Source organism: Serinus canaria, chromosome 2 (genome assembly GCF_022539315.1).
Source record: "Serinus canaria isolate serCan28SL12 chromosome 2, serCan2020, whole genome shotgun sequence".
NCBI classification, from domain to species: domain Eukaryota; kingdom Metazoa; phylum Chordata; class Aves; order Passeriformes; family Fringillidae; genus Serinus; species Serinus canaria.
Genome location: NC_066315.1, coordinates 42,625,148 through 42,639,047, shown reverse-complemented (window position 1 = coordinate 42,639,047; position 13,900 = coordinate 42,625,148). Strand labels below are relative to the sequence as shown.

The following is a 13,900-nucleotide window of genomic DNA, read 5'->3' as shown; positions in this document are numbered from 1 at the left end:
TATGAGTCAGAAAATGTCTTATTCAATTTATTTTCATTCTGTACTGCATTATTTTTCAGTGATTGCTACTGAAGATCTAACTTTCCCACTTACCAAGATGAAGGGAGCTGAAGAAGTTTGTAATAAGATTTTGTCTTTCATAACTTTTTGTTTAGGATATGAAGTATTATCCAAACATATATTTTCTTATTATTCTGTGGACTCCTAAACTAAAATAGTTCAGATTTGTTTTTATTGCCCACTTTATATATCCCCCTTTCCCACTGAGTTCTGTGGGACATTTAAATCAGAAAACAGAAGAAAAAATCCCTAGTTTCCCTCAAGGAATTCACAGATTTGTTTACTTCAGTGTTCTGGCAAAAAAGTGGGGAAGAAAACCCCACTAGATTATGAACCTGAAATCAGTAAGTGCTTATTTGTTCTTAATGCGGTTCAGTTTTCTAGAAAAGACAGAGCTTAGAATGTTTGTACTGTGTTCCTTATTTCTGTTTGATTTCATATTCTCTCCCAAAGTGAGGGGAGTATTTCTTTATTTCTTTTCATCTCCAGAAGTCTTTCCAGGTGGTGCTGTGTTCTTCTGGCTTAGACAATTGACAGCAGAAGGAAGGATGAAAGGTAGAGAACTAGATGTGATTTTTCACTGAGACATTTTCTTCCTTAACAAAAAACTTAAGTCCATAAAATGGCAAACTTTCTCTGAGTAGCCATTTCTATTGCCAGCTACAGCACCTAGAAATTTTCGTGTAGAAGGTTCCCTGGGAATTGGTAATGCTCTTTTTTCTTTTGCTTTCTAACTTAAAGACTTTTAAAAATGTTAGTTCTTTGTTCTTGAATTTAGTGTGAAATAATTTTCATATTCTCTTTGATGGCTAGAGTAAACTTGCCAGGCAAGATCTTAGCTGTGTTAAAGCAATGTGCTTTAGTGTATAAAGCTTCATGGTTTTGAGCTTACAGAATTACTCATTCTCTTTTTCCATTTCAGCTGTCTGAGGAGAAGAGAGAATTCTGTGACCATATAACTCTGATAGACCATGTGGCCTTTACTGGACAGCTTCTTTTTTTTTTTTTTTTTTTTTTAAACTACTTCAAATTTTACAAATTAGTTTACAGAAGAAGGGAGTAATAGAATATTATCTTGACCAGGACTGTTACTTCACCAAGAAGCTGAATTATTTAGATTAATTTTTCTGCTGTCCTTATAATTTTACTTAATAGTCTTCTACACAGTTGAACAGAAAAGGAAGAAGTGGAATAGGCAGAGGCATTATGCTTTGACTTCAAAATATTTATGCTATTTTGATGTATATTCTTATAAAACAACTTAAAAAATTTGGTATAGGTGAAAAAGTAGGTGGATGCTGAAATAGTTGGGGGAAAAGATCCTACATCTGCTTGTGGAAAGCAATTTAAATCAAATATCACAGTGGTCTGCTTTGAGTTTGTTTTCAGTCAACTTCTTTTTTGGAGGCTGGGCACATGAAAAAACAAAATAAAATGCTAAATTTGTAAGCACTATGGAGGGCAAAATTTTCATTCATAATTTTTTTATCAAGTTAAAAAAGTGCCAATAATGGATTTAAGAAAGACAGATAAGAGTTAATAAATGTGAGCAGAAATATAGCACTAAAAATGGACCTAGCTAGCAATGGTTCTGCTGAAGATTTAGGGGTTATTGTGAGACATGAGAGGAATAAGCCAATCACCTGTGGGTTTGTTTAAAATGTACCTACCTATATATACACCCATAAAAGAGATCTCAGTATGTATAGGTAGATCTATATATACTAACACCTAGTGTAATGGAACAGTGTAATAGGTAAGTATTGATTTCTGCTTAGAACTTATGAAGTCTTAGTCTGAAATCTCTGCCCAGATCTTGGCAGTGCACCATGGTAAGATTGGAGAGAGGCCAGAGGACAAGAAGAGCAATAAAAGGTTTAGGCATCAGGGCCTGTGAGGAAACATTAGAGGAATCTGTTTTCAGACTAGGGGAAAAAGATAAAGGGTGCACACTTCCCAGTGTCTATATGTGTTTTGTACTGAGCAGAGTTACTGACTGTTCTCCATGTCTACTGAACACTTAAGAAGTAACCGAGTCCTTTTTTGTGTTGTATTGTTTCCTTTTTAGCATCATTATGCAGTCTTTCTTTGTGTGATAGTGATTTTGCATACCACCCTCATACCATCAAATTTACTGGATGCTGTGTTTCCAGATTGTCTGTACTTCTTTTTTGAAGTACCAAAGAACATTTGTGCATATGTAAGTAACATTTGTCAGGCTTCTTATTCTCAAATACACCTTAGAAAAAGTGTGTGGATGCAAGGCTTTCTCTTACGACTTCTTTAACTGCAAAACAAGGTAGAATTATCCATCTTATTTGAAAACACAAGGATACAAAGACTTAAAATAGTAATATGCTGCATACTTTAAAAGAGCAGCTGCTCCCATTCTGCTTTGGCTTTGGCAGTGTTCCAGTTGATGTTTTCTGCTGAAAAGTTACTCTGATCAGGCTCATTCAGTCTTTTGTGTTGGTGCTGGTTTTATTAGTGCTTACTTCTTTCTACTACTGTTTAATATTGTCTAAAAGGATCATCCAGTCTTCTGTGCAAGTCTAATATGTTTCTTTATGTGCAATTCTGTGACACTCTGCACTGTGTTGTCTGGAAGCTCTTAGCAGTTTGGGGTGGTTGTTTTTTTTGTTTGTTTTTTGTTTTTTTTTTTTTTGAACCACTAAGTAGATATTACAGAATAAGTGCCAGCATGATTTTGTAAAAATCTTAGCAATCAGGAATTTGGTTTTTGTTACATGTTTATGTTTGCTCTGCTGTGCACTGATGTGCAAACATAAGCAGCCTGATGTTTGCAAAGCAAGGCAAACACAGTAAGGCATCTCTAAGTGGTTGAAATTGGTGCTGATAGAATGAGTGGCCACCCATGAACCTGTCCCTGTGGGTAGTTCCCAAGTCTGCCTGAGAGGAAAAGTGTGAGTTAGATGGTTGTGAGAGAAGATGGGATTTCTTGACTAACTGGAGGTTCACTTGCAAGAGATGGTAGAGCTTGAAGAAAGTGATACATTCAAGAGAGACTGAGACAGAATTCACCTCTGCCATAAGTCCTGATACTTAAGCAGGTTTAGTTCTTTCAGATTTTATCTGTCACCTTGGGATTTTCGAGTTGCTCTACTGCAACTTTCTGTTCTGTCTCCATTTCTTGTAATTGTAATCTTTTTCCAGGATTTTGGTTTTGTTTTAAGTCATGTGTTACTTTCAGTATTGTAGTCGGGGTTGTGAAACTAGATGGTGGGAGCTTGTAAGAATTTGGCTCCCTGCCCTCCTAAGGATGCTGTTGCAAAAGTCAGCTAGAGGTGTGTGCTTGCTCCGTCCTGGTGCTCAGTTCTTTATTGCTGTACTTTAGAATGTAGGGAATGGGGGGAGAGGTGGTCCTTCAGTTGATTAAGGGTGTGTCACAGCCTGAGTTCTCTGCTATGGGAGAAGGAAGGACTTTGCAGTGACATGCTGACAGTGACAACACTAATACAAAGGTGATAGTTGTCATCTGGGACAAAAATAAGGTGTGCTGTGAAATCAACACCTTCCTAAGAGCTGGATTTTTACCTTGAACTGTATATTATCTGTTGTGCTCCCTTTGTGAAGAGAGTGAGAAAGTAGTTGATTGAGTTTCATAGGTTTTTGGAAGACACTTCATGTGACCTCATCTGATAACTGCTGCCACTTTTTTGTCCAAATGTCTGTGAGGTATCTACAAAACCCAGTAAAACAAGTCATGTAGAGAGCAAGTTATTTCTGACCTGTTGCTGATTGTTAAAGTCATGTGAAATTTTCTGTAAGTTATTGGAATTGTTCCTTGAGAAGATGTTAAAAACAAACATAGGCTATAAATGTTGTTAGCCTGCTGGGCAGGGGTACAATAGAGTCTTTGTTCTTTCCCAGTACTTAATTGTAAACTGGGTCATGAAACTATTGCCTTCTGATTTGAGCAAAGGTAGGAAAATATGAGCTTTTTTAAGGATCTTCAACTGGATTGTCCACAGTGTATATTGTTTGCTTATTTATATTTTACAAATACAGTTAAAATAAAGTAAATATTTTGTCTGTAGTCAAAATAATTGTTCTTTGTGGTTACTAAAAGGAGTTGGAGATGGTAATTTCCTTCACACAAAACTTAGACTATGCATCTGTTGGAGAAGATGGCTAAATCCAGAAGCTGGATTGCAGTGGAACATTGTGAAGGAATGAGAAATCAGATTTCACTTGTGTTTAAAGAATGTTTCAGCAAGTGTTGTGAGCCCAAGGCTCTTTTTCTAGTATTATGCTAGTCTCTGGCATACAGCTGACTGTGGTCACTGGAAAACCATATTTTCTACAAACAGACCTTTTCCTTTGGTCAGCTGAGTTGTTCCTTAAATCTTAGTTAAATGTGATGTCCTCTGTTCTTTGGGTACTTCAGCTCTGCACACTAAGTAGAGCTACAGCAGTCAGGTATCCCAGACTTGCTGTGTCAGGAGGATGTTTGTAGTTGTTTAGCCATAGCCTTCACATCCCTCTGACACAGGACAAGCTGCAACAAAATGTATTGTAAAATACTTACTGTATTGCATTATACTGCTAATCTATGCTTTAGAACACAGATTATTTACTTGGTTTAAGGGCAGGTGCATGGTGGTAAAAGCATATTCATCTGAATACTCTAGGGGGATAACCTGAAATATTTTTCTCTGCTGTATATCTTGAAGCATGGTTTAAAGTAAAAGCAGTATTATTAATAAATTATCATTATTATTTACTCAAGCTCTCCCCAGAACTTTATTTGGATTAACATATTTCCTCCAAGAATTCCTGGGATTTGTACCCTCTTAACACTGTTAACTTTAACAATAGTTCTAAGGACATGTTGGTGTTGTCCCTGCTCCCTGTCACTCCCAATTACATGTGCCCATGACTCTAGGGAATAAGCTAGAAGAGTTCTGTCCAGAAAGCAGAGAGAACTTGTTAATGACTGTCTCAGTGCTTAACTATCCATGAACATAAAAGTTAACTTGCTGTAATGCAGACACCCCAAACACCCCCTTCTGTCACAGCAGAACTTGGTCTGAAGCATATAAGGAAGTAAGGCTTTTTCACATCAAACTGTCTTGTCAATTATGCCTTACAGAAGCTTATAAATGACAATAATGCATGGGTCTTAAGTCTGGTCAAAACCTAGCAATCAGCAGCAGTAGGGTGGTAAAGATTGAGAGGAAATTTACCCTGGGTTAGTTTTTGAAGAAACTTGTAACAGAGCAGTAATGGGTGGTGGGCTTGGGTGTTTGGAAGACTGAATTCCTAATTTTGATTTTAGTCATGTTGAGGTGTAGCCTGCTGTCCTGGTTTAGGGCAAATTTGGGAGAAAACCTTTAAAGGGGTTCTTCTAGAAAGCAGATTCAAGCGGCCTCTCCCCCAGCTGGTTTGGGAAAATATTTCCTTGGAGAAAAGTGGAAAAAACCCTGTTTATTTAACAGGCAAAGTGTTCACCAGCACAAAAACTGAACAATACTAAACAACAAAACCTCTTGCTGCTGTGAAGAGATGATAAATTCAGGAAGTCCTCTTTGTGGGCTGTAGCTCAGCTCACCCAGTCTGTTGTCAGTCCCTCCGGCAGTGTCCTGGGCCTGGTGAGCCACAGGTGTGAGTGAGCTCCTGGTGTTTTTCTGGGTTCTTCAGTCCAGAGCAGGTTTAAACAGTTCCAAGAAAAAGGAAAAACACAGTCCAGGGAACTTCACTGCCTCAGCTAACCAAAATCTAACTAAAAACAAAGGAGAGCTCTTTCTCACTGTCTGTTCTGCAGACAACACAGTCCAGGAGCAGGAATGTGGAGGAGTGAGTGCAGTTTGTGAAAACAATCTCCACGCTTCTTCTCTCCCCCACGTTGTTCTCAGAACCAGTCTTAAAGGTGCAAAACTTATTTCTGGGCTAAACAGACAAATGGGGATACAATTCAGCATCATAAAGTCACCCCAGGACACCTGTGTGAAGGAAGTGGCTGAAAGGTCACTGATAAAGTTTTCAACAAGTAAATGAATGCTTTCAGCTAGTTTTTTCCAAAAGACACGTTTGGCTGTGCTGTGCTTATTGATCTGTTGTTTGTAAAAATGTGTGTTGGGGGAGGAGAAATGAGAAGAGAAGAGCAATGTTCAAACTGAAGTACAAGATTGACACAAAGAAGAAATAGATATGACTAAAATTGAAAACTGGAAGAAGCAGAACTGTACTTTATCTCAGGAAGTGGTTTCCAGCACGTGTTCAGCTGCTGCCCTGAGTTCCTTGTGGTTGTTACTAGCTGTCTTCTTTGACTTGCTTCCTATGAGCTGCCCTAAGAAATACATTATTTTCTTGATAAGGAAAGTGCAGTACTTATATCAAGTGCTCATGCTTCAGGTTAGTTGCTTGTTCTACATCTGGATAATAATTAACAGGAAAGATGAAAATTCTCAGGCATCAGTTATTTGAAAGTGCAGCATCAAGTTGCTTGTCATCCTTGACTGACTTGGTTTATTGTGGGCTTCCAAGGTTAGAAGTACAAAAGCAAGAGGCAACAAACTAAAACATGTGGGAGCAGGCTCAGATGGGAATGCTGGTGGAAGGTGCAGTGACCCTTTATACAGGGCTGCATCATTACTCCTCACAGCATCAGAGAAGTTGTGCCTTTGTGCTGAGAGTGGATGTAGATTCGATATTTTTGCTGAATGTTGTCCTATTGGACAATCTGCCTGTAGGTGTACTCCTTAGCAGCTACTATGCATTGAGATCCCTGTTGGTGGTTTTTTTGTCTCTCACTTGTGTATTAATTATTCAGCAGATCAAAATCAATCAGGCTCTTCTGTAAAAGTTGTCCAGCTGATCTTGTCCTTTAACTGGAAGATTGCTGTCTTTGGCAATGACATAAATTAAGGTATTAAGCACTTTTGTCATAGGCTGTGATGCAGTTGCATCACAATCCAGACTGTCTTAATTATTCTTTACCCCATGTTGCCTGAGGCGGTGACCTCAAAAGCTAAACAAGGTCATGTTTGGATAGGATGAGAGCAGTCAGACAAATTCAGTGCTACAGGAAGTCTTAGTGATTCAGTAGGTGAGGCAACACCCCTGAGTTAATATTTTCCCAGGGCCCCAGACTGGTAAAAGATGCTGCAGCTTGTATGATGAGATGCAGACCCAAGATCCTTGGTTAAAGTTTCAGTAGAATTCCTGGTAAAAATGAACATGTTAATTCAGGATTCCTGCACAAGTTCAAATTTTAATGGCTCTGTCCTCTACAGATTTGTAATTTCTGTTTTAGTAGAGTCATATGATCCTTTTGCTCCTGCCCTAAACTGCTCTTATGTTGTTGAGAAAATTTGTGTTCCAGAGGTGCTGACAATGTTTGCAATTGTCAACAGAATGATTTCCAGAAACAATTTTGAAGTCCATTTTGAGATCTTTTGAAATCAAGGGAATCTTATTTATGTAAGAAATGTCAGGTCAAAACTGAAAAGCCTCCAGGATTTCTTTTTTTTTTTTTTTTTTTTTTTATTTTTATATGTGCAGAATAGCTTTTTGGCTTGAATATATATATATTTGCTACATGGTTGAGTATGCTCACACTTACGTATTTTTATTTTCCATAGGATTCAAGTGCCCTGTTTGTTCAAAATTTGTATCTTCTGACGAAATGGATTTACATCTTGTGATGTGTTTGACAAAACCAAGGATAACCTACAATGGTAAGAAAGAAGTAAGCTGATAATTATTTATTAATTTTAAACATTGTTGTGTTAATAGTCCTTTACTTAATAAGATATTCTGGTAACTAGTTTGGTGGACTCATAAATTATGTGGATTTTTTGCTTGTAGTTTGCTTTCTAATTAATACCTAAGAACTTGGTCTTTATATATACTGCATGCCAATATAATTTGCCATGTGTCCTGCAAATATAAAATTATTCTTATTTGAATGTGTTTATTCCATTTTTTGACCACTGGTCAGTGTGTGTTTATTGTCCAGTTGAGATATGTGTAGCTTATACATCCCTTCATCTAATGACGTCAAGTAGTGAGGTGTGTTGATTGAGTCTCCTAGGGACTTTATTAAGGACTGTTACTTGACATGCTGAGCATTTGCACACTATTCAAGAAAATTACATTTTTTGGGAGGAAATAAAGGACTTCTCCTTTTTCACTTGATTCCATATATGATACTTCATAAAGACTGGTTATATGTTTTTGTTATTTTAGTCAATATTAAATGAATCACCTGTAGTAACACTTGTTTTTTTCCCCTACTACTAAGCTCTCCTTCTAGGCAAGCTTTAATGCAAGGCAAACAGGATTTTTCCCACTGAGATCAAACCTTTCTATCACTGTAGCTTAGGCTGACACTCAGTTCTGTGGCGAGCCCAAAAAAAGGCTTGAGGAAACAAGGAATTAGAAAGTCTTACTGAAATTTTAGTGCCTACTTTGGCAGAAAATCTTACAGTGCATCTTCAATGAGATTATTGTTCACCAGTCATCAGATGTCAGAATAGAATGCAGTTAGAAATTGTAGAGAGGAGAGGAAGTTGGGCTTTTTTGCAGGTGAACAGCAAGAAGCTGAAAATTGATGCTCACAAGTTACATCAGGGAAAGATCTGATTCAGTGTTAGGTAGAAATGGCACTTGAAGAGGTTGTGCAGCCTCCATCCTTGAACAATTTAGTCTACCTTGGTCATGCTTTAAGTGAGGGGCTGGACCAGAAGACCACCAGAGGTCCCTTCCAACATAGGTTATTTACATAGTGTCATGGGCTCATTGACCTTTCAGGTACCTTGCTGTTAGGGTATTCTAGACTGGACCATTTTATTGAAACAAGTCTTGAAGAAAGGTTGGGCCCATCTTATTTTTTGGATACCATAATGCTATCCAATACTACTGGCCCTTAACTGCAAAAATAATTTGAAATCATATGCTTAGAGTTGTGAAATCCATTTGAAAGCACAGTACTTAGGAAAAGAAATATTTCTTTTTTCTTCCTGGTGTTACCACACATATATTTGAGAAGGTTGACTTCATTTAACAAAGAGGGCTTTTTTTCCTCTTTATTTTTCTTTCTTAAATTCAGGTCTGAGCAGTTTCCAAGATAAAGTGTGTACTGAGCGATGTTGGACATTGGAGAGAAGAGAAGCACACTAGTCACCCCAGTCAGGGCAGGAAAATGCACTTGGGATCAGTTAGGGGGGAGCAGGAGGAGGCAGACTGGCAGAGAACAAGCTCTGGCTCTAATCCATCTGATGCGGTGTGCACAAATTTGACTGACTGAAATCCTTTTCCCCTGCTGCTTCCTACATGTACATATGAGTGCACTCAGCTGACTAAATTTTGTTTGAAGATATGGTAATTATATAATGTAACCTCTCAGTATCATTTATGATCTTTGTGTGAATCAAAGTGGTGCCATATTCAGACTCCTGTTTCCATCTTGCATTGTTTCAGCTTACACACTGCTGGTTGCAGCTCCTTTGGGCCATCTTGTTACCTTTGCACAGTTTAAGTCAACAGATGAGCAGAAGTAAAACCTGTGAGTGGCAGCTGAAGCCACTCTGGATAATCTGCAGTATGACAAAAGCAGTTGTAGGCAATGCAATAGGGGTTAAGAGCAGCTTGACATCTCTTGGCTTAGGAGTGTGTCTGCTGTACAGTGAGCCTCAGAAACTGATTCTAGGAAATAGTTATGTAAGTGTGAAATAAGGAAACTATCAAATTAGGTAGGCTGGTTTGAGAGAGATACTTAGAAGTATGGTCTCATTTTCATAAACACTTCAGAGAAGTGTGCATTGATCCTGGTGGCTCCAGTTGGTTAGTTCCTGGAGTCACGGACTAAAGCTGAAATTATAGCTTGTAGCTGGCTATTTAAATTACTGCAGCATGAAGAAATTGAGGATATGGCTTCTGAGTTGTGCAGTGCTCAGCTGTTACTTTGTGTTATTTTTGTGGTCCCTTTAATGAGGCTAATGAAAAAAATTAGCTAGCAGATTGGTAACTTAATGCTGCCATGATTTCAGGCCCAGACATGTATATGAATGTCTGTATGCATGCATTTTTTTCTTTTTTTGCTATTTGTCATCATGAGATCAGTGATGAATCAGCCTTTTTGCCATAGGCCAAGGTCATCTCAAGTTTTCTTTGAGAGAAGAAAAGATGCTGCTGTCAACTTTTGATAGCTGCTTCCAAAATGGAAGGCATCTCTTTATGCTTTACTTTCTCATTGTTATCTTGGCCTCATGCCATATATACTAGAATAGAGCCAACCAGGCATCATTTGCTTGGTCACTGATATTTGCCAGTCCTATTATCACTAGAAGGGAAAATATCTTTTTTCTTTTCTTCCTTTTTTTCTCCTCACCTTCTTTTATCTCTGAGTTTTTTGTTGTGAGGAGTTGAAGGAAGCCTTAGACCTTGCAGGTGCAGAAGTATTTAGAGATTGAGCAGCTGGATTGAACTGTGCTTATGTCTAGTTCTGTTCTAGATGTCTTTCCTCATGGTACTGTAAATGTATTAGTTATTTCTAAGAAACACCAGGGAGCAAATTGTATGTATTTTGTCATTCTGAGAAGACAGACCTTTCTTTTTAAATATGAGTCTGAGGCAAACAGTCTCCCACAGAAAAATGTTACGAGACTGCTTAGCTGTGATTTGAAGTTTAAATAAATTAATGAGTCCTCCCAGCCAGTCTCTAATTGCTTTCTGAGCTACCTTTGTGCATTGCATTTGGCAGTTGAAAGGGTCAGTGAACTGCAAACTCGGGCAGCTGTCTGATTTACATGTGTTTTCTGAAAGAGTGGTCACAAAATTGTCTCAGTTCTATGCTGGGAGTTGTGCTGATTTTCATATAAATATATCAGTACATTTTATTAGCCTTATTCTTTCAAAATCATGTGACTTGTCTGCAACAGAGATCTCATTGCTGACTGAATTAAGCAATTTAAAAGAGCTCTTTCTTTTTTTCTGTGGAACTTTGTTCCACATTCCTTAAACTACTTGTGGTGTTCACACATGAACCAATATCTAGGCATTTTTATACAAAAGCTGGTTAAATGAATGGTATTGTGCAGAAAACATCATGGTGTTTGGTGATGTTGTCTTTAAAAACCTTTCTTAGCAGTTAGCAAATGCTGTTTCTTGCTGAGTTGTTGAGGAGCCAGAGTAGTTTCCATGCACTGGTTAACCACAGGTTGCCAAAAGCCAGTTTTTGAAGAAAGTGGGTTACTTGCTAGTTGAGAGGGTTTTTTTTTTTTTTTTAAAAAAAAAAAGACTGCTAAAATATTGTGTAGCCATACCTAATCCTTTGAGCTTCTCCAGAGTGTTAAATGAGGCCCCTTGCACCGTCTTGTTCAAATTTGTCATGGTGACAAGCAGGGAGCCCACTTAGGGACTGCTCTGTGAAAGATGTTGCTTAAATTGTAGCCCTGTGTTTTGGTCAGGTATGAGCATTTATGTGAATTTTCTCAGTGCTTTGGAAGCAACTTACCTTAAACTCCTTGCTGATGATTACAGGTGCCTGGTAAACTTTAGATTTTGAATATAATTATTGTGTCGTTCCAATATTGATTCAGCTTTTTTCACTGGAAGATGTTTTATAAAAAATTGAGGAGACACAGGAGAGACTTGTGACTTTAGATGCTTTGCAACAAACATACCCAATACCTTCTGATGAAACCCTGCACTTGATTCTGAAATAATTCTGGTTTTCATTTTTAAATTCCTTTGTTTGTTTCTCAGCACACTTTGTAAGACTCCATTAGTTTTATTATTATTCGAGGGCCCCTCAGAGGGCAGGGATAGCAGCCTGGCACCTGGCCAGATGGGGCAGCCAGTGACCCTGGAGGGCTGGGGAGAGCCAGTCAGCTCACTAGACTGGTTGGCTGGCCTGGCAAGCCAGCCTGTCCTCTTTCAAAAGTTTTGATTGAATTAGCACATTCCTGTGGAATATTTTGGGTTTCATCAAGTCAGCACTTTCTGTTGGAATGGTGTTCTACTGGAAACTTTCTAAGCTGATCTCCTCAAAGCTGCTCGCTCAGGGGTGGTTCTGCTTTGACATCAGTGCTGCTCCTGCTCAGACTACTCTGCATTTAATTCACATGTGGCAGTGGGTCTGACTGTTGGCCAGCATATTTACTAGGGTTCATTTTAAGGGGAAAAGCTTTCACTAGTGTCATTCAGAGAGGAACAATGTTGAGACATCCAGTGCATGAACTGCTGAAGGTTTTTTCCTTACTTGAAGTAAGGACTTGGTAATTTTTTAATTTAAGTTATAATAAGTGAATTTTTTAGACCTATCATATTAAAAAACAGCAGGAGATCCAACATCACAGATAGCAGGGATTACAGATATGATTTTATAATAAGATTTTATCCAATTTCTTTGAAATGGAGAATTATTATGGGGAAAACTGTATAGACAGAATATTAAAAATGAAGGTATGTGTACCAGAAGGAAAAACAGGAGTGGAACTCAATGTGCTCTTCCTCTCTGGCAATGTACTTTGTTTTCTGGGGTGTTTGTATCACCAGGTACAAAGAGTGGAATGTTCCCATGCTGTCTAACCAAATTCACAGAATCACAGGATATTCTGAGTGGGAAGGCACACACAAGGATCACTGAGTCCAACTCCTAAGTGCATGAACCACACAAGGATAGAAACCACAACCTTGGTGTTATTAGCACCATGCTCTGACCAGCTGAGCTGATCTCAAACTGACTTGGGCTACAACAGTGCAATTGATTCAAATGAGCAAGGATGCAAAGCAGGGTTTTGTTGTGATTTAAACACACTGATTTTTGTTCTAAATTGGTTTGAGGTGTTGTGTCAAGTTATGTCTTGAGAGAAAGCATTTCTTGCTGGGACTGCCATATGCTGAGGCCTGTATGTGAGCAGAATCTTGAGCTGGAATCTGTGTAAGTAATACTCCTTCTAGAGGAGTTGTCAGCATTGAAATGACGGTCATAACATGCATTTTGATCAAGAGCAGAGACTTAAATACTGGCATGAGTCACTAAAGGATTTTAAAAAAATATATCAGAAACATTCTTTGTGAATGGGGCTGACCTAATTTTTAGGTCAAATAAAGTTACAACCTTTGTTGATTGCTGCCCGTTTCAGTGTCTTTGGGGCAAGATACATATGCCAGAACTTGTTGAGTTCATATTACTCAGTAGAAGGAAAGAAAAACAGTGCACCTTAACCTAATGTTTGAAGCACCAAAATGCATGATTCTGGTAGTCCTGCCCACTGCAGTGACTTGATTTGCTTGGTCACTTCTGTGCACCAAGGGAGAGTATTCAGCCAGGCTGATACTCTCAACTGTTTTGACTGAAGCACTCAAAACTTCAGGAATGAAAAGGATTATTAACTTCAAGTTAATTTCTCTGCCAGAGTTCCTGAGATCATACCTTGAAAGACCTTGCAAAAGGGCATCTTGCCAGTCTGCCTGGAAAAGCTTAAGCCTTCCTCCCTGTCCTCATCCTTTAATAGGACTAGACTTTTAGCAGAGCAGTACAAAATTATGCTAAGGCAGATCAGTTATTTCATTCCACTTTTTCCAAGGTGTAAAATTCTCCATAGAATTTCTCGATTCTGTAATTTTTAAAGTTTAACAAGATTCCTGGCTAAAAGTTTCTAGTTTCTTACTCTGCCCTAGGTGGTTCTGTGCTCTCTCCTCAGGGATGCTGGGGAGGCAGAAGAGCATACTTTAAAAGGTAGTTTAATAGAACATGTTAAAAGACACTTATTCCCTCCTTGCAGTTAAAATAGTGGTATTTACTCTTTCTTTTGATCTTGTGTTCTCATTAACATCCTCCAGAGTATGTAGGAGGTTCATTCAGTTTCCC

General features: G+C 38.4%; 1 protein-coding gene across 1 annotated transcript in view; it reads left to right on the top strand.

Annotated features, from left to right (window-relative positions):
- Nucleotides 1–13,900, top strand: part of ZNRF2 (zinc and ring finger 2) — a 59,068-nt gene that overhangs the window by 23,764 nt on the left and 21,404 nt on the right. The window contains exon 2 of the mRNA XM_030233419.2: nucleotides 7,665–7,760. Within this exon, the coding sequence (XP_030089279.2) occupies nucleotides 7,665–7,760 (96 nt within the window). The remainder of the gene's footprint in view (nucleotides 1–7,664; nucleotides 7,761–13,900) is intronic.